Below are 18,987 nucleotides of genomic sequence, written 5' to 3'. Positions count from 1 at the left end.
CCAAACATCTGAGGTGGGCGTCAAACCTGTTTACCAAGGAAGACAAAATCAATGCTCTACCCACTGCGCCAAGACCTGCTTCTCACTATGGGCAGAAGCATCATCATCATCATCATCATCATCAGCAGCAGCAGCAGCAGCAGCGAGTTGAGGACAGTTCAGTAAACCTGAGATCTGTGTTGTGAAACTTTTGACGAGCAGCGTCCTCCAGCAGAATAACATGCGTGTCTGTGTAAACTCTGATTGCCATGTTTCAGTTATGTAAACAGAGCACAGGATGGAGGTTTGCAGCGCAACATGTGGAGCTTATGTTAAATCTGTATCCTTATGCACAGTCACAACTTTAAATGACCATAAATCCCCTAAATGTTAATATATAAACAGACTCTGACTAGATGTAAACTTGGTCTCTCTGCAGACAGGGGGAGACTGGCTGTGGATCAGCAGAGGGTGGCATGTGTGTGTTGTCAAGTGTTGAGGAATGTTCATGCAGCGATTCTTCTACGGTGTCGGAAACAAAGCCAACTGTCATCACATTGACATCACATGTGAGTTCAAGTCTTCATCACATAACCTGAACCAACAGCTGTTCTCAGATCTGTGGCCTGAGCACTGACAGAACAGGATTATAACGTCACCTCCAAGTGACAGGATGCACGAGCGTTTTTCACTTTCACCGACAACACTCTTCCGTTCATGTCACATCTGTTTCACTGTGGAAACTTTGAGCGAACGACTTTCAAACTTTCTCCTCCATGAAGTGAAACACGTTTGGTCAACGTCAGAGGGAAATAAAAACAAAAACATCTTTGTAAAAGTACCACGGCTTTCTCACTTTGATTCTTTTATTATTAATCTCAACATTTTGATGTAATCAAAATGGAAAACTTATAAATAACCTGGAACTAGGGACAAATCTATAAAACGAGATTCATGTCAAACACTAAAACTTTGAATAAGCAGAGCTGACAACTTCTAATCATCCACATGTATCCTGGACTTCCACTGTTTCCCCCACATCCAAACTTTGATATCAAAACTGCGTCTATTATCGGACACTCTAGTGACCAGCACCCGCATGTGACCTGAGGAAATATGCGTTTACGGGCGTGTTTTTTGCGGCAGGGGGGAAAAACAAGTGAGCGCATCCACAACAAGTTCAAAGTGTCTGAGGGTTCGAGTCCGAACCACAACACCGCCCCATTATCTTTTCAAACATCAAACAGATCTGAACCGAATAAAGTTTCTGAAGCTTTGAGATCAAAAGGATCAAAGCCAGTGAGGGTGCTGTCCGATAATGGGTGCCGATGTGCTAGCTTGTCCTTTACACTTCACACGCTGCGCTTTTCTTAAACAAGCCGAGTTACCTGGTGGGCGGGATGTTTCCGTTACTTTCCCTGTAGCTTTCCTCCGTTTCCCCGGTCGACCCGGTGTCATCGTCCTCCACGACAACGTCCGCTCCGGTGCCGGGGCCGGGGCCGCCTACGCTCTCCAAGCCGCGCTCCATGACACCATCCTCCGCCGGGGTCGAGCCCGCGCTCCGGGCGGCGGACCGCGGCTCCCAGTGGACGGCGGAGCCCAGGGCCGGCGGAGGGGAGCTGCCGAGCGGGAGGAGCGGAGTGAGGAGCAGCAGGAGCAGGAGCAGGAGCTGAAACGGCGGGGAGGTGCTCACGTTTCCAGAGTGAAGCCCCCTTTCCATTTGTAAGACTGGCACATCAGTGAAGGAGGAGTCACATGCCAGAGGCCCGGAGAAGAGTTCCGCTTACACAGGGCCGGAGCTGGAGGAGCTGGAGGAGCAGCGCGGCGGCCATGAAGTCAACATGTCGGTAAACATCAACAGCCGCTGGGACTCCATGTTGCTCCTTTATACCTCACGCCACCTGCCTTGGTAACGCGACGCCCCGCCTTTGTTTCTGCGCCGCGATTGGACGGTGAAACTCCGGTCGCCGCCTCTCGTTGGCTCGCTCGGCTGTCACTCACGCTCACACTGGCACACTAAGCAGGCGACGATTGCGTCAGAGCGCTGTCACTCCGGGAGGCGGGTTCGCGGAAGCGCCCGCCTCCCACAAGCTCCGCACGCCATTGGTCAGTCGGCTGGCTGTCGAGGCGACGCATGCGCACTGGACAGTGCCACACAGCACGAGCCCGCCCCTCTCTGAGGAGGACGTGTGATTGGTGGAAGGGGGGGGTGTCCTCCTCCGTCCAATAGGAGAGCCGAGCTCACCGGGCTGCGCCGCGATTGGTCGAGTTGTTCCCTCCCACCGGTTAACTCGTAAGCGCAGGATTCGATAGTTGAGCTGTCAATCACAAGTAGTTGTCAAGACAAGCCGACATGAAAAGACCAACGTGGCTGAAGAGAAACTTCCTGTTCCTGGTCACGAGACGTGGTTTTACTCTGATGTCAACAAAGATTCATCCGAAACTTTTACTTTACAGGTTGAAGCAGAAAATTCAAACATTCACACGATTCCACGATGTTTAAAACCAACTTTATTGTCCAGAACACAGACCTCAGAGTTAACATACAAGTACACAGAACATACAAGTACACGGAACATACAAGTACTCAGAACACACAAGTACTCAGAACACAGTACATTACGTTTCTTCTAATCAATGTAAGTATTATTCTGTTGTAGTACTTCAGTCTGTCCTGAGAGACGATGAACACGTGACTCTCTGAAGTTTGAATGTTTTCTTCTTCTGCTGATAAACTTTGTATTCTGGTAGTTTCCCTCTCGTGTTGAACTTTGTTCAGATCGATGACACAAACTGGGATTCGTGAATCTGAGCTTTGCGAATAAAACGTGACCGACTGATGGACAAACAACAACAAATGTTTTGAGCGTCATCGACCTTTGAACTCGCAACCTCACGCTGAGGAGCTTCCTGTCAGGTGACGTCACCTCACTGATGATGTAACCTCTGCAGGGCTGCACACTTCGCCGCTGCAGGAGATTCACTGATCAAGATTAAATACTTTCTGTTCCTCCACACTGTGAAGAGATGTGATTTATTTACACAGAGTTTTATTCCTCCATGACTGAGTGTTTAAAGTTTTTTAAACCGACTAAAATATGTGATGATGAAACATTTCAACACATTTCAAAAGTTCTGACATGAAGATAAAACTCTGAAACTTGTCACTTCTATGAAGACATGAGAAGTTTGTGAACATTGAGGATTGATTTAGATAATTCATCTGTTTACAGTCAAAACATTTTTGATGTAAACTCAATTTTTAATCAATTCAAAATCTGTCTGGATAATTTGTGGAGAACAGTCTGGAGACGCTGTGTCACAAGTTTGAAATCATTTAATCTAAGACTGTGGGAGGAGATGGTTTAATTAGTTTGACAGTTTTTTGAGAAAAACAGAGAATTGGAGTTCAAAGTTTCTGCCGAGTCAGAGTTTATGAAAGTTTCTGCTCGATTGGGCACTTACACTTGATTTGAATTTTCAAAGTTTTAAGCTGTAGACGGTTGTTGTAGCGCCACCATCAGGACTTTTGTCACAGGACTGGACTTATGTGCCAGGTGTGGTTTATTTGTATGCATGAGAAGGTGGATTTCCTCAGAAGAACAATAACAAGAATAAAAAATTATTATAACAATAATAAAGTTTTTTTTCCATCCGCATAAACATGTTCATCAGTAATGTTTTTATAAATATAAATCTTAAATGTCTCTTTAAACATAAAGATATTTACTCGGAGCTTTTACAATAAACTTCAGGAAGATTTGAGTTGGAACATGACGTCACTGAGGAGCCACATTCACGCGCTGGCATGAGGAACTGAGCTGCTTGTATTTATAGCGCCTCCAGGCGGACATAACGGAGAACGACACAATCCATGTTTACATTCAGGTGTTGCTTGGAAAATAAGATGAGATCAAATTGCTTGTGTAAAATTAACAACAAAAACAGTCAACTGGAATATATTCTTATGTATTTAGTATTTAATTATCACTTAATCTGCTCGTTAAGTTTTCAACTGTGTCTGTTTCTTTATTATTACAAAGAAACGACTGAAGTGATTTAAGAGGCAGATCTGGATCCAGGAATTTATTTTCATTTTCTTGAACACTGTCAGACAGTTGGTCTTTAAATAACAGGTAAATAGAGAATCACCTGTTTTACAGAGCTCGTGTTCATATGTAGAACTATTGTTTAACTATTACTGAGGATATTCAGTTTTCTACCAGTGTGATCGGAACTTCAGTTTATGAACAAGTGAAGAGAATGAATCATCAGAAATAAAACAAGGAGTCGTTTTGGTCTTGTATTGTTTGGCAAAAAATAATTGTACCTTCACAGCAAAAATCATTATCACAGTCATTTGGTAAAGAAAATAAGAACAGAAATGCTGGTGCAGAAATATCCATCGTGGTGCCGACTCTGAATTCAACACATTCTCACTTCAGCTCAATTTCAGTCAAAGTCCTAAAATTCAGCCACTCAACGACAGAATCATGAGAAGAACAGGATCAGAAGCTTCGTACCTAATAACTCTGAACTAACGTGCAGGACAACTGTACATTCTGACTTTGATAAGTTCCACAGACGCCATGTTCTCCTGAGTGTCTCACAGGCGTTCATACAAAAACATAAAACCAGAGAAAGGCACCGTGAGCCAAAAGCAAAGAGAAGAGGTCAACTGTGGCTGTGGACAGTAAAGTATCAGGTGAACTGGCTGCACAGTGAGTTTTATTTTATCTCCCTCTTTAAACTTGCTCTATTCGGTTTTAAGATTTATAATAAAACTTGAAATAAGTACAGTGCTTCTTTGTGGAGCTGGAAACAAATGAAACCTTCATGTTTGTGTCCTTCTTGAATCATTCATGTATCAAACGTCTTTTATAAAAACTGAACAGTGCAGCTCCTACACATGTCGGTTGATATTTTATCTACACAGTTCATTATTAAACATGAAACATTCACAGCACGACTGCAGATCGTCACTGACTGTGTGAGGAAGAAGAGAAGTCATGCATGTGGATCACAGGCTGAGAAGAAGGAGCACAGTGGAGGGACGTACATGCAGGAACATAAACACATTCAGGTCTTTGTTTCAGACACTGTGGACTTCAGTCCTCATCAGCCCACTGGTGATGAAACTGACAGGAAACCACAGATTTTCTCAAACTCTGTCTTTACTCAGAGCAGGAAACCGAATCACTGGTGCAGTGCGGCTGTAACTGTTGCACACCAACTATTATCACACAAGGAATGAGAAATAACAAGTGTGAAAAATGAAACGAGGGATTTCTTTTCTCCCACCGAGGACATCTCTTTTTATGAATTAAGAGACAAATAATAAGTTGTCTGTTATAAACCACTTCAGGGTCTATCAGACTTTCTTCTGGAGTTTTCACTGGACTGCTGGTTTGATGAACGAGGTTTTCTATGAGCTGTTCAGATGAAACTTTAATGGCGTCACTGCTGTTGTAATCTCAAGGCACACTTTATTCTGCAGCAGTGACTCAGCACACTGGTTGAGAACCACAGCGCTGCAGGCTAATTACAGGCCGAGCCAGGAACCAGAGGGCTGAGCTGAGCAGAGACTGGAAAAAGAAACGTTCGGTATTTTTCATTTTACTCATCAGGCACTTTTAAAACTCACAGAATCAGAAGCACCACGTGCACGATGAGAAAAAAATCAGGTGATGATGAATTTGTCGGGTTGTGAGACGTGATGATGTGAAGGTGCAGCCCCGCCCCCCAACCTGGTCGCATAAAAAAAAAAAACGGTCGAGACGAGGGACGACAGTGAAGGCTGCGAACTCCTCAGTTGACGGGAGCATCGCGAACCTGCACGCTTCCATCCTCCATCCCAAAGTAGGCTCGCTCAGCCATGCCGACGAACAGGCCCGTCTCCACCACGCCTGAGGACGACACAGCGAGAATCACTTTTTATAGAACAGCATTGGGAACACTCACATTTTTTTAACACAGACTGCCGCTTCGGTAAGACACGGAACAAAGACGTGTCCTGAAGTCTTCCTCTGCGAACGTCCTTCATCACCTCAACTCTACAAACGCTGTCGTCCGTGAGCGTCTCACCTGGAATCATCTTGATCGCAGTGTTGACCTCCTTCCAGTTCTGGGCGCGTTCGAACTTCCAGTCCAGGATGAAGTTAGAGTTGTCGGTGACCACGGGACCCTGAGAGTCACACAGACACACAGTCGGTCGTTGGTGCACCACTGACGACCAAATACAACGTGTCACGAGAACGACCGTCCGTAAAAAGCAAATACTGCATAAAAATCAATGAAACGCTGATTTAAAGGTCGTTGAGCTGCTTAACAAGGTGGACGTTAGGTTTCAGTGTCACCATGAAGAGTTATCACCACTTATCTATCTCAACCTGGAGCTCAGGGGCAAAATCTGGAGTTCACCCAGGAGCAGCGAAAAGAAAAGCTTTGAGTAAAACGAGTTGTGAAATTGTTGCTGCAACTTAAAAAGAGAGAGAGAGCTGCCACGAAGCAGGCAAAATAAGAGAAGTGGTGCAAACACAAGTCGAGCCAATCGTCCACTTACTGCTTTGCTGACGGCCATCCGCAGCTTGGCCTCCCCTCCGAAGCATCTGGCTATCGTCCTGGAGACGGGGACGTACGCCATGGGGATCACTTCAACAGGAACTCCCTTTTTCCACTGTTGGCCCAAAGCCTCGGAGTCTTTCCTGAGCGGAGAGAGAAAAACAAACGAGACGTGAATCTCAAACACGCACCAACAAACTAGTTATGACCCTCGTGTACGTGCAGATTAAACAAGAGACCCGAACTTAAGATGATGTTCGACCGGAACGTTGTTAGTTCTGGATCCGAAACTTTCTTTCAAATGTCACAAAAATATCAGAAGTTCGGGAAAAAAAACGTGAAACCAGATTCTTGAAGTCACAGAAAATGTTCTCATTACTTCCTGTGACTGTAAAAACCCGGAGGCAGATTTTAATCACACAAACAAACCTTTGATCATTTTCTTTGTTCAATGCTGGAAAAGTAAAACACACAGTTATTGATCTGCTTCTCCGAGGCTTCGCTGATTCCGTCTCATGCAACACGTCTCCTGAACGAGCCCGAGAACAGCAGCTGCTCAACCAGCTGAGATTTAAAAAATCTTAAATCACAAACTACAAAATGTCGTCGCATGTTCTCGTATGTTCCCGCTTCTCAGCTGCGTCGTGTTTAATGAGATCCTGTTCTGGTGTCAGAGGGTCGAACACGGAGGGAGGCGTTCGGTGTGTCGCGTGGGCGGGGCTTCAGGTAAATGAGAAAACACAAACCTGTAGTCGGCGATGACAACGAAATGTTTCGCACAGCCGGCGACGATCTTCTCCTGAGTCAGGCAGCCGCTGTGAGACAGAGACAGAAGCTGTGAGACAGAAGCTGTGAGACAGAGACAGAGGCTGCGAGACAGAAGCTGTGAGACAGAAGCTGTGAGACAGAGACAGAGGCTGTGAGACAAGAAGCTGTGAGACAAGAAGCTGTGAGACAGAGACAGAAGCTGTGAGACAGAGACAGAAGCTGTGAGACAGAAGCTATGAGACAGAGACAGAGGCTGTGAGACAAGAAGCTGTGAGACAGAAGCTGTGAGACAGAGACAGAAGCTGTGAGACAGAAGCTATGAGACAGAGACAGAAGCTGTGAGACAAGAAGCTGTGAGACAGAAGCTGTGAGACAGAGACAGAAGCTGTGAGACAGAGACAGAAGCTGTGAGACAGAGACAGAAGCTGTGAGACAGAGACAGAAGCTGTGAGACAGTAGCTGTGAGACAGAGACAGAAGCTGTGAGACAAGAAGCTGTGAGACAGAGACAGAAGCTGTGAGACAGAGACAGAAGCTGTGAGACAGTAGCTGTGAGACAGAGACAGAAGCTGTGAGACAGAAGCTGTGAGACAGTAGCTGTGAGACAGAGACAGAAGCTGTGAGACAGAAGCTGTGAGACAGTAGCTGTGAGACAGTAGCTGTGAGACAGAAGCTGTGAGACAGAGACAGAAGCTGTGAGACAGAAGCTGTGAGACAGAGACAGAAGCTGTGAGACAAGAAGCTGTGAGACAAGAAGCTGTGAGACAGAAGCTGGAGTTCTGAGTGTGTCTGTCCTCACCCTCCTCCTTTGATCAACGTCAGGTCTGCGTCCACTTCATCCGCTCCGTCGATCGCTACGTCCAACTGAAAACACACAGAACCATTGTCCACGTTCACATGTGCCAAACCACGGCTAACGTCCCCGTCGCTCCACATCCAGACGGGGTTTGAACAAGAGCATATTGTGGCCCTGCCTCTTTTCCACAGCAGACAGGAGCTGATCATACCTCTGGGTGTCTGTCCAGATCCGACAGCGTGAGGCCGTGCTGCAGAATCAGCTGACGAGCCTGTGGGAGGAGCAGAGGGACAGAAAGTGACGGACACACGAAAACAGACCAGAGGGAAAAGCAGTGATGTCATTTCCTGTTGACTCCCGTTCATTTTATCTTTATAATACAAGTTGGACTGGAGAGTCTCCAAACTTTAAACTCACCTGGAAGGACGTGGGCACGCACACGATGTTGAGCTTCTCCTGACGCACTCGCTCCGCTGCAACACACACACACACACACACACACACACACACACACACACATTAGTGCTCATCTTAACTTTTATTTTACAGAATTAACAGAAAAGAGTTGCACTTTTTACATTTGAATTTTCAAGCTCGATATATTTCACTGGAAGTGTTTTTGAAGATGAGGTCAGTCAAGTCAAAGATGAAGATGAGGATGAGGACAGTCAAGTCAAAGATGAAGATGAGGATGAGGACAGTCAAAGATGAAGATGAGGATGAGGTCAGTCAAGTCAAAGATGAAGATGAGGACAGTGTGTGAGTTTGATTCTTCTCTGACTGGCTCCATGTTCAGTGAGGTGTTACTCACCCAGTCTGTCCACAGCGTAGACGATGGTCGACCCGCTGCCCACCCCGACCACCTGGTTGTTCTGCAAGGGACAGAGCTAGTTCAACAACAAGCTAACACCTGCGGCTTGTGGGACAGTCACTGACCCCCCCCCCCCCCCCCGGGGGACAGACGCTCGTGACACGGGGTCTAGTTCAAACCGTGCAGGTGACATCAGGGTGATCACTCACGAGCTAACTGCGGCTAACGCTACAGTGGTCTGTACCTGAGCTAACTCTGCTGGCATGAAGCTAACCATTTAAAACAAGTGGGGAACTACGAAAAGTTAGCACGTGAAGCTAGCAGCCTGTTAGCACGTGAGGCTACATACAGTTAGCATATGAGGCTACATACAGTTAGCATATGAGGCTAAACACAGTTAGCATGTGAGGCTACAAACAGTTAGCACGTGAGGCTACATACAGTTAGCATGTGAGGCTACATACAATTAGCATATGAGGCTAAACACAGTTAGCATGTGAGGCTACAAACAGTTAGCACGTGAGGCTACACACAGTTAGCACGTGAGGCTACATCTGTACCTGGACGTGGTTGTTTACTGCGGCGTGAGCGGCCAGTCTCTTCGCCTCCTCGGCCATGTTGGTGCTAAAGTTGCGGTAATAGTTGCGGTTAGTGTCGGTGGTGGTGGAGGTGCTGATGTCCGGGGTGTCAGCAGCAGAGTGACCGAGCAGACGCACGTGTTTCTGGCTGAAGGGAAACGGAGACCCCGCCTGTTTCCTCCGGGAGAAGACGAGTGGTTTAGCGAGGTGACGGGAGGAGGAGACCCACCCCCGGAGCCTCATGACCCGGCCCACGGACACGGACACACCGGGACACGGGGAGCGGAGTCCCGCTGCACGAAGCAGATCAGCTGCTCGGGATCTGCGCGTTAATCCGTGAGTTTGATTCCTGCTCCTCCGGGAAACTCCACACGCATCAGCTGCTCTGAGGACAACAGCGACCCCACGGGGACAGTGGAGGAGCTTACATCCACCCGTTTGTTGTTTTCATATTTCAAGTTTAAAGTTTCATTCGTGAAGTTTACACAGAATCAGTTTAATGAAAGATGACAAGAAGACGCAGCTCAGCAGGGAAACAGCTGAATGAGAGTAACGTGAAGGAGCTCAATATATAAAAAGTCAAATAAAACAGTAAAACTAAATACATTTAAAGGTGCAGTGAGACTTTAACTGTGTGAAGTTTGATGTACAGCCAATGCACCGTGAGTTTATAGTTATTATACATGTGTGTGTGTGTCAGATGTTTTAATTTCCACAAGGATTTTATTATAAAACAATAAAGCCTCACGTCAGAGAATGAAACAGACCAAAGCAAATAATCAAATATGGCTCAAAAAGCTTTAGTGTGAACATTAATACAGATAAAAACAACCCGAGTGTTGCTTCAATTCTACCTTTAAAACCAATAATTCAATATAATGTTGACGGTTCACAAACCTCCAACAGGTAGAATGTCATGTGTGTGATTCCCACCGTGCTCCTGGAGCTGAATCAAGAAAATCAACTTTCATAAGAACGACCTAAAATCAGTGAATGATTTAACGTGTACTTTGATTGCCAGCCACCAGGGGGGGGGGGGCGATGAAGATACCTTTGGCCTCACTTTCAGGAGCTGTGACGTCGTCCATCTTTAAAAACAGTTTCTGAACATATGGATCCACAATAAACACAACAAACCAGGATATTTACATCACTACTACTTTTTTATTTGGCAAACAGCTTGAGATAGTCTCTCTTTTCAGTGTACAGTATATATATACTATAGTAAACCAACACAATTTGTTTGATAACCATTTTTTTCTCCTTTTTACATATTACAGCTTACAAATATAGCTGATCTTTTTGACAAAATTACAGATTCTGTTTGACACCTAAATTAGTTATGCTATATAAAAATCCACACATCTTACATTCATGAATAGAAAAAGTAGGCTATATGAAATCAGGGAGAGAGAGAAAAAAATAAACACCACGTTACGCAATTTTTAAACAGATCCAATCAGGAGGAGGAGGAGGAGGAGGAGGAGGAGGAGGCGGAGGAGGAAGAGGAGGAGGAAGAGGAGGAGGAGGAGGGGGAGTCAAGGTTTCACAAACAGAGTCGTTCACTCTGAACCCAACGTTAAGACCTCTGAGAGAAATGTGCTGCTATTCCAAAACTCATCAGTACAGAGAAGATATCAAGGAACAACATCAATACTGTCACGCACGAAGGATGGTTTCATCTCTCGGCCCGAAGTCAGAAACCAACACTTTGCCTGGGATTATAATGGACAGTTGATAAAAACTAAACTTTGCATTGCAAACTGTACATATTACTTCATAACTCACGACCTCTCTCTCACTCTCTCTCTTCCCTCACCAGTGCTGTCTTAAGGCTAAATCCACGGATTATGCAAATGCGGCCGAGCTTTACCTTTTCACGCCATCTCGGCGTGAGACATCTGCTTAAATCGGACATCTTTCTCACATCTGTAAGACAAAGTTGAACAGAGCTGCATGAGGGAGCTGCCATTAGGATATTGGGAAAAGCAACTAAACCGCAGTAAAATCTGTGAATGCGACACGCAAACACTTTTTTATTTTTTTTTTTAGCTTGTACCTCGTGTGCGATAATTGAACGAGCACAGAGTTCGTGAGGATGGACTGAAAAGTTGCTGTCTTAAAAACACAGCTGGCCTGTTGATGCTCCACGGCTGAAGTGAAGCTCTGTTTTATACACAGTATTGCTGAATATTGAGCGTTGCATTCAGTTTATCGAGAAGTTACCGTTTGACTTTTTTTTTTTTTCTTCTTCTTGTGTAGGTTACATGTCCATTGGCATCACATCGTATCAAAACAACCCAGATAAGACATGCTTTAAGCAAACCGCTGCTTAGAAAAGGTTCTCTTTTTTTTTTTTAAACATATTTTCGTTCTGTAGATAACAAGATCCAGACGTCTGGATTAATACATGACAATGTTGGCAAGCATTGATCTAATCATAACATCTAAACAGAAAACAAGACCGGATTATTCTAAAACTCATCACTAACAGAAAAACAAACAAAAAAAAACCCCGGGATGCATTTTGTTGAATCCAAAGCCCGCTAACGTTTAGTTTTATCTACTTCTTTTTCTTTTTTAACTTTAAACCTGCCTCTCCTCTTTACGAGCATTGCACCAGAACTGTTTGAGCTGGAAGGGACTTTGATATGTAAACACCGCAGCAGAGACGTGACACGTTGAACGCACATTAACTGTGGAAGGTGACGGAGTGAACGCAGACGGACCGATCGCTCTCTGTTCAGGGTCGACACACACGAATGATCATTATGTACTTTAAAGATAAACCGTCTTTATGATAAATAAATATTCTATTTCAATTTAACCTGAAATATTTTATTTTTTTTGTATATTGCCTTAATATATTCTAATATCTTTTTATAATTTGATAAAGATTTCACTATATGTTTTGGCTTGTGCTGTCGTTCTATATAATTACATTTATTACATATATTTTGTCAATATATATATATTTATATCTGTGGAATGTACTTTCTAGTTAGCTGAGCACTTAAATTCCACCTTAAAAATGAGGTTTTCTAAAGAGCTGGCAGGAAGCGAGGTTAAAGACAGATTGGTGCCCATGACACACACACACTCACACACACACACTCACACACACCTTTTACCTTTGCTTAATGAACACTGGCATTTGTTGGAATGATCTAAAAACGAAATATGTCCGGAACACTTGGGAAACCACAGCTAACAAAGGTTGGAATGTCGCACAATGACAGAAAATACAAAAGTTCAAGATTTACTTTACAGTTTCCTAAATGCAGAGTTCCTACCAGTTATTTCACACATGGAGAAGTATTTAAATACCGATCAACACAGTGTAAGTAAGTACAATGTGCGTAACAACGCAGCGTGAGGGCGAAGTGTCGAAAGAGATCCCTTCTTACATCGTGCCGTTACGCATTTCTACGTTCTATACGAAGAACACCGGCAGAGATTTGATTACTTACACGGCATTAGTAAGTACTTGAAGCACTTACCCACAGGTTCACACACAGGTACACGCACTGCAGTGAGGAAAACGTAAAGTGTCACCGTGGAAAGTAAAGGAGTGTGAGGAGGAGAACACGGAGGCGTATGGCACTGAACCATCTGACAGGGTCACACGCAGGTGAAACAGGGAATTCTGGACAGTCCTGATTTTAACAGCAGGACGTTTCCCCCACAGAGAGACGCTGTCTGTCCACGTTCATGGGAAACATTTCCCACGGCTCTCGTCTCTCTCTCTCTCTCTCTCTCTCCCTCACGCGACTTCCCTCGTTTCCAGTGCTTCACCTGTAAGAATGTTCTCATCAGATACAAAAATCAAAACAGTCGGTTTTTCTCCTTTTTGCTTCCGTACAGTTTTGCATTGAAAAATATGCTTTTCTTTTTTAAATCCTTAAATCTTTTTTTTTTTCTTTAAATTCCAGATGTTAGTTTGTGGTGTCGGAGCTTGTTCCCGTCTGCGGCTACATGTGTTGGGCGTCCATTATGTCCAAGTATTTGGCCTCAATGATGCGAGGAAGCACGTTGTTCCTAAACAGAGCAGAGAGAATTTGTGTCAGTCGTTAAATGTGAGAGAAGACATCGTGACTTCAGATCCTCTGACAGAAGATTCATCATTTCCTTCTCAGTGTTGAGCCAGAGAGTAAATAAACTGTGCTGGTTTGTACCAGACTGAGGGGGAGGAGTGTAACTTCCATCTTCATGAAGATTAGAAGTAAAACATGACGTTTGGAAAATGTCCTGAACAACTTGGACGTTTCTGTCTCATTTACAGCCCCAACTGAAACTGTGAGGAAAAAACACGTCCAGTGCAGATCTGAGAGCTGCTGATGTCTCAGTAAACGTGGGTGTGACGCTCTGAAAACTTTAACGACACTGATCAATGTTTGGTTCTGTGTCGACGAGCCGAAACCAACTCTTCACAGAAACGGGAAAATCCTACTGATCAAACTTTGACGAGCACGAGTCGACTTTATAAATAATCTTGATCAGTTTTTCAAAGGCCAACCTGCATTATTTATCTCCGACATTCCGCCAGTTCGACGCTCACAAAGAAAGTCGAGGAGAATCTGCTGAATTATTCCGTGAATTCACAAATATCATGTATAATGCACCTCGCACATCTGCCGCCACTGTTCTCACGCTGCGCCGAGGCCGAGCGTCTGCCTCTCAGCTGAGCTGCCAGATGTTTTTCAGTCGCACAAATCAGAAATGTGATTCTACACTCACAGGGTGATTACGAGAGATTTGCGGTTTTGAAAACAACAGAAAACGTCGACGCGGCTCAAACAGTTTTACATCCTCGGGCAGATTCAGGTCAGACGCTTGTCTGAGGCTGAATGTCATCTTGGTTCAAAGCACTCGAGTAAATCATTTACTGGGACAAAATGGAGCCCGGTGGTACCTGATTGGGATTAGCAGGATCATGAGCAGAGGGAAGATCATCTTCATGTACGGTATCGGGTACATGCCAAACGTGCACAGCACCAGCAGCTGCATCATCTGCAGGAAGGTGAAGTAGTGGATCTTCCTCTGGGGCACTTTGCGGATGTAGTGGGTGGGCGGGTAAGACGTCTGCGGGAGGTGAGAGGATCAGGACAGATTAAAATACAATCTTTTCCCCGCTGTCCTCAAGTCTCCTGCAGCCTGAGAGACATGATGAAGGGAAGAGGACGACACACACACACACACACACTAGTCTAGAAATAGCACACTGAGTTTTAGATCATTAATAAAAAGAACAATATGTTTATTTTAAGTAAAAACAATAAGTGCGTTTACAGAACTATGATCAATGATCAGTGTTTTTCATTTATCGTTCAATCAAGAGATGCAGAGATTGTTTATGTTGAATATCGTGATAAATCCAAAATATCCGTTTTAATACAAAATGCCTCTTTCTCTGACTGACGTCTTCATGTTGTTACCTCTCTCTGCCATTTGGAGGCGCTAGTGTGAAGTGAGGAGGAAGAGGCACCGTTGCTTTACTGAGACAGAACGAAGGTTAAATCAGACGAGCGGAGAAACAGAGAGAAATACAAAATCGAATAGTTTCCACGTATTTGATCTTATGTTCATTTGATCTCGTTGTGTTTTGGAGATAACGATTAAAGACGAGTGTAACTGTCATAAAAATGTTAATTCACAAACTGAGCTGCTCTAACTCACCAAACCCCACCCGCCCGGTGCTCACAGGTGATCAAAACAAACAACAAAAATTATATTTGCAAATATTATTTGACTCAGGTCTGCTCCTTCAGCACCCGGCATCCAGGACACTGTTTGATCTGCAGAGCGATCGACATATGGCCCACACACACACACACACACACACACACACACACACACACACACACACACACACACACACACACACACACACACACACACTCTCTCTCTCACCTGCTCCTTGAGGAGTAAAGCCATGCGGTCACACATCTGGTTCCCGTCGATGGAGGTCAGGGCGATGTAGAGGAAGAGGCCGTACAGGACGGGTTTGGGGATCCACTGCAGCGGGAGGGGCAGCAGCAGCACCGACACGCCGATGAAGATGTTGGCAGCCAGAGACGTCAGCCGGGTCTCCTTCACCTGGACAATGCTGATGCACAACAACACACACACACACACACACACACACACACACACAATGAATGGTCACTGGAAAGCACACAATTGCATTTATACAATGCAACAGACAACATTTTGACTGTGATCTTCTTATCAGCGTTCGCACACGTTTTCCAACAGAAAATACTGAAAAATATTCCAGACAAATTTACTGTTTTAAAAAAAAAACATGAGATACATTTAAAAAAAGTTCCAGATGTTTTTATATATTTTAAATTAAAAGAAAATTAAGGTTAGATCCTGATTTTTGCAGGAAAATGAATAAAACTCATGTTGCTGTTACTCATTCTCTGTTGTTATTGTGTGTGTGTGTGTGTGTGTGTGTGTGTGTGTGTGTGTGGTGAAAGCCCAACATGTGGTTAAGATCCACAAAGAGGTCCCAAGAAGATTAGTGGTTAAATGTGTGAACTACACGTCTCACAGCTCATCGATTTAAATTAGTCTTTGGGTAGTTTCATTTCCACTTAAGCTTCTTTTTTAATCTTCTGTATAAATCTGTGTTGTGTTGCTGCTTATTTTCAAACTGTGAATCACTTTTTGATGTTATGTTCTTCTGGAATCTTCTGTAAAAAAATAAATAAAATAAAAATAAAAAATAAAGGGTGAAACATTAAAACGCTGGAAATCACTGCTTCAAATAATCACTTGCAAATTTGATCCCAGAACGAGAAATGTAAATCTAAGAACATTCATTTCCATATAATAAACACACCACGGACTTTCAAGAACTCTGAATCTCTAATTAGATTCCCTCTCCTCTCAGGAGATTGTTTTCTGTGCCGCACTCATCCCACTTGACAACTTGTGGAATCCTTAATAAATGCAAACTACAATTTTGCAAATTTCCGCGTGGACAGAATGAACTCCATCTTCTAATCTCGTAAAAACTCCTTCACCTCTCCCTTCTCCCCCCCCCCGCGGAGAAAACGGATAGTTACACAGTAATCATGCAATCAGAGACGAGCAGGATACAGTAGCCTGCGACACAAAATTACAGTCACCGCACGCTCTGAAGTAGACCTTTAATTGGGCGTCTGATTAGCGCCGGCGGCGAGAGGGCGGGTAACTCACGTCTCGTAGAGGTGCCCCCCCTCCACGCGCTGCTCCACGAAAGCCAGCTGGCGCACATGCAGGGTGGAGTGGGGGAAGGCGGCGTGCATCCAGGGCAACCCCAGCACCGACATCAGTATGTTAATGAGCCCAGAGAGCATCAGGTCCCAGTGATACGCCGTGCCCTTCAGCAACCTGAGGAGCAACGCAACTGTTACACACCGCGGCACAGGCGACAACACCGCAACAACAACAGCTCACCGACAACCACACACAGAAAACAAACACACACAGAAAACAAACACACAACAGAGGCACAGAGAGAAGAAATTTACATACAGTAAAGTCTGAAAGTGAGCAGACGTGACAGTGGTTCACACACACACACACACACACACACACACAAAGGGCATCTTTCTCCTGAGGTTATCGGCGCCCTTCAACACAACCTGGACAAACTCACTGTTTCACAAAATTCTCTCAATCTACATGCAAGAAAATTCATGAGCATGTTTCTCATTCTCTCATGTTTTCACACGAAGAGACGCAATTAATCATTATGTCACTAATGATGACATCATCATAACTTTACATAGGAGGTGTGTGTGTGTGTGTGTGTGCACTTTGAACAGCTTGTGTAACGTTGGCCAAACGTCTGGAGTAACTGTCCTGTAAACACTATCCATGAATCCTGCCGATGTGCCCTTGAGCATGACATTGACCCTAAATGCCTGAAATCACTGGATAACAACTTAAATTCATGAAGTTACTTGACTATGAAGTGAAAAACAGGTTTCAATGGTAAAAAACACTTTATTTTCATGTATTTATTTATTCATCTTATTCTATTTCCCCCCATTTATTTATGACGATGTTTTAAATGAATAAAAACAAATGTGATGTGAATAATTAGAGAGCGACCTGCGAAAGTGGACAAACTTCCAAACGGCTCAACAAACATCTTGTGTCCGTAATAAGAAAGAAAAAGAAACAGAAAGTTTTTCCCGGCTTCTGTCCGACTGTTTATCACACATGACTAAAGTCGTGAAGGTCAAAAGAAGAGAAACGTGTTCACAGACCTGTTTGAGTCTCTCCACAGTTTATAAAACAGTTTGAAAAAGGTGTTGAACAGATCAATACTCTTGAGGAAGCACAATTTCTGATGCTGTGGCAGCCGTTGTTTTGCCTGAAGGTGAATTCCTCCTTGTTTGGAGCAGAACAGACATTTACATCCAATTAATTTTTGCGCAACAAATGTACAAGATAAGGGTTGAAATTCCACCATCATGGATTTTTACTGCAGGCGGGTTGGTGTTGCGTCTGTGGGGCTCGGATAACGTCTAAATTGGCTTGTCTGGTGGAAATTTAGAAGAACGGGGTAAAAGCTCGACACTGTTTTGCCTCTAAGGCGTCTTCAGAGCTCACCGAGACGATTGGTCTCAGATGTCAAGTTTCTGGCTCAGCTAACGCTCAGCAGATCCGAGAGCAGGGTCGGTGGATAAAGAACTCTGCATCGCAACCCCCAGGTACGGACAGTTTTATAAATCTGTACAGAGTGAAATATAAACAAGATGAAATAGATTGTGAACTTTGTCCTGTACCTGTTCTCCGGTGCGTTGGTCAGCGAGACGACGATGTTCTGGTCGATGAAGATGAGGAGGGCGAGCAGGAAGCCGAGGCCCATGGCGCTCAGAACGTTCATGGGGGACAGACGCTCGAACGGAGCCACGTTGAAGACGGGCCGGTCGTGAACTTTAAACACGGGAACTGATCAAACGGGAAGAAACAAACAGTGAACACGTGAACTCACTCACTCACTCACTCCTCCCTGCTGACTGAACATGGAATCACACGTAGAGGACCGAGGTCGGCGTCGCCTCTGTTTTCTTTCAGATAACGTTATCTTAATTTACGAGCTAATTGATTGCACCTCTGTCAGTTATCTGTTATCTGCTTATGAAGCAGTCGTTTGACGTCTGGATGTCCTGTGGAGGGATTTGGGGAAAAATAAAATCTAGATTCAGCCGTTTTAAAAATTCACAACCACGAGTAAAACTCATCAGATTTTAACTGTGTCTGAAAACGTGGCGATGACTCACGTTGTCAGACTGTTTCTGTAGAGTAGCTGGATTCTCTCTCTCTCTCTCTCTTTTTTTTTTTTTTTTTAATGCCTGATATCTTGTCTTAAACTGTGTCTCCTGCAGTTCAGCTGAATTAAGTGCAGTTGGTTAAATTTAGGACAATACAGTAATGGCCCTATTATTTGATGACTTATTGTCTCGGGAGGAAAAGGAACAGAAAATTGGCCCG

General features: G+C 44.4%; 3 protein-coding genes across 11 annotated transcripts in view; all 3 read right to left on the bottom strand.

Annotated features, from left to right (window-relative positions):
- Positions 1-2,986, bottom strand: part of eif2ak3 (eukaryotic translation initiation factor 2-alpha kinase 3) — a 29,415-nt gene extending 26,429 nt beyond the window's left edge. The window contains exon 1 of the mRNA XM_069536109.1: positions 1,368-2,986. Coding sequence (XP_069392210.1) covers positions 1,368-1,699 — 332 coding nt within the window. The 5' untranslated portion in view covers positions 1,700-2,986. The remainder of the gene's footprint in view (positions 1-1,367) is intronic.
- A 1,283-nt stretch (positions 2,987-4,269) lies between these two features.
- rpia (ribose 5-phosphate isomerase A (ribose 5-phosphate epimerase)) lies at positions 4,270-10,083 on the bottom strand. Its single transcript, XM_069536119.1, has 9 exons — positions 9,475-10,083; positions 8,915-8,975; positions 8,521-8,576; positions 8,315-8,374; positions 8,107-8,171; positions 7,287-7,355; positions 6,542-6,683; positions 6,064-6,163; positions 4,270-5,885 (listed from the first exon to the last, which is right to left on the bottom strand). The coding sequence occupies exons 1-9, from the start codon at positions 9,733-9,735 to the stop codon at positions 5,788-5,790; spliced, it is 912 nt and encodes a 303-aa protein (XP_069392220.1). The 5' UTR covers positions 9,736-10,083; the 3' UTR covers positions 4,270-5,787.
- Positions 10,084-11,495: 1,412 nt separating this feature from the next.
- The window catches only part of slc4a11 (solute carrier family 4 member 11), an 81,286-nt gene continuing 73,794 nt past the window's right edge, over positions 11,496-18,987 (bottom strand). For all 9 annotated transcript variants that reach the window (XM_069536110.1, XM_069536112.1, XM_069536113.1 and 6 more), the window contains 5 exons: positions 18,279-18,444; positions 16,699-16,872; positions 15,403-15,598; positions 14,405-14,574; positions 11,496-13,530 (listed from right to left, as the gene is read on the bottom strand). In XM_069536110.1, the coding sequence (XP_069392211.1) occupies positions 13,464-13,530; positions 14,405-14,574; positions 15,403-15,598; positions 16,699-16,872; positions 18,279-18,444 (773 nt within the window). In that variant the 3' untranslated portion in view covers positions 11,496-13,463. The remainder of the gene's footprint in view (positions 13,531-14,404; positions 14,575-15,402; positions 15,599-16,698; positions 16,873-18,278; positions 18,445-18,987) is intronic.

This window comes from Paralichthys olivaceus, chromosome 12, assembly GCF_024713975.1.
Source record: "Paralichthys olivaceus isolate ysfri-2021 chromosome 12, ASM2471397v2, whole genome shotgun sequence".
Lineage (NCBI taxonomy): Eukaryota > Metazoa > Chordata > Actinopteri > Pleuronectiformes > Paralichthyidae > Paralichthys > Paralichthys olivaceus.
The sequence above is the reverse complement of the archived record's forward strand: the minus strand, read 5'-3'. Positions and strand labels throughout refer to the sequence as shown.

Bases quoted from the DNA above. Each gene is read 5' to 3' on its own strand.
- rpia (XM_069536119.1), bottom strand. From the start codon at position 9,735: ATGAGGCTCCGGGGGTGGGTCTCCTCCTCCCGTCACCTCGCTAAACCA. The intron at 8,172-8,314 runs GTATGATCAGCT...GTGTGTTTTCAG, and splicing joins ATCTGGACAGACACCCAGAG to TTGGACGTAGCGATCGACGG. The intron at 6,164-6,541 runs GTAAGTGGACGA...TGTGACTCTCAG, and splicing joins GGATGGCCGTCAGCAAAGCA to GGTCCCGTGGTCACCGACAA.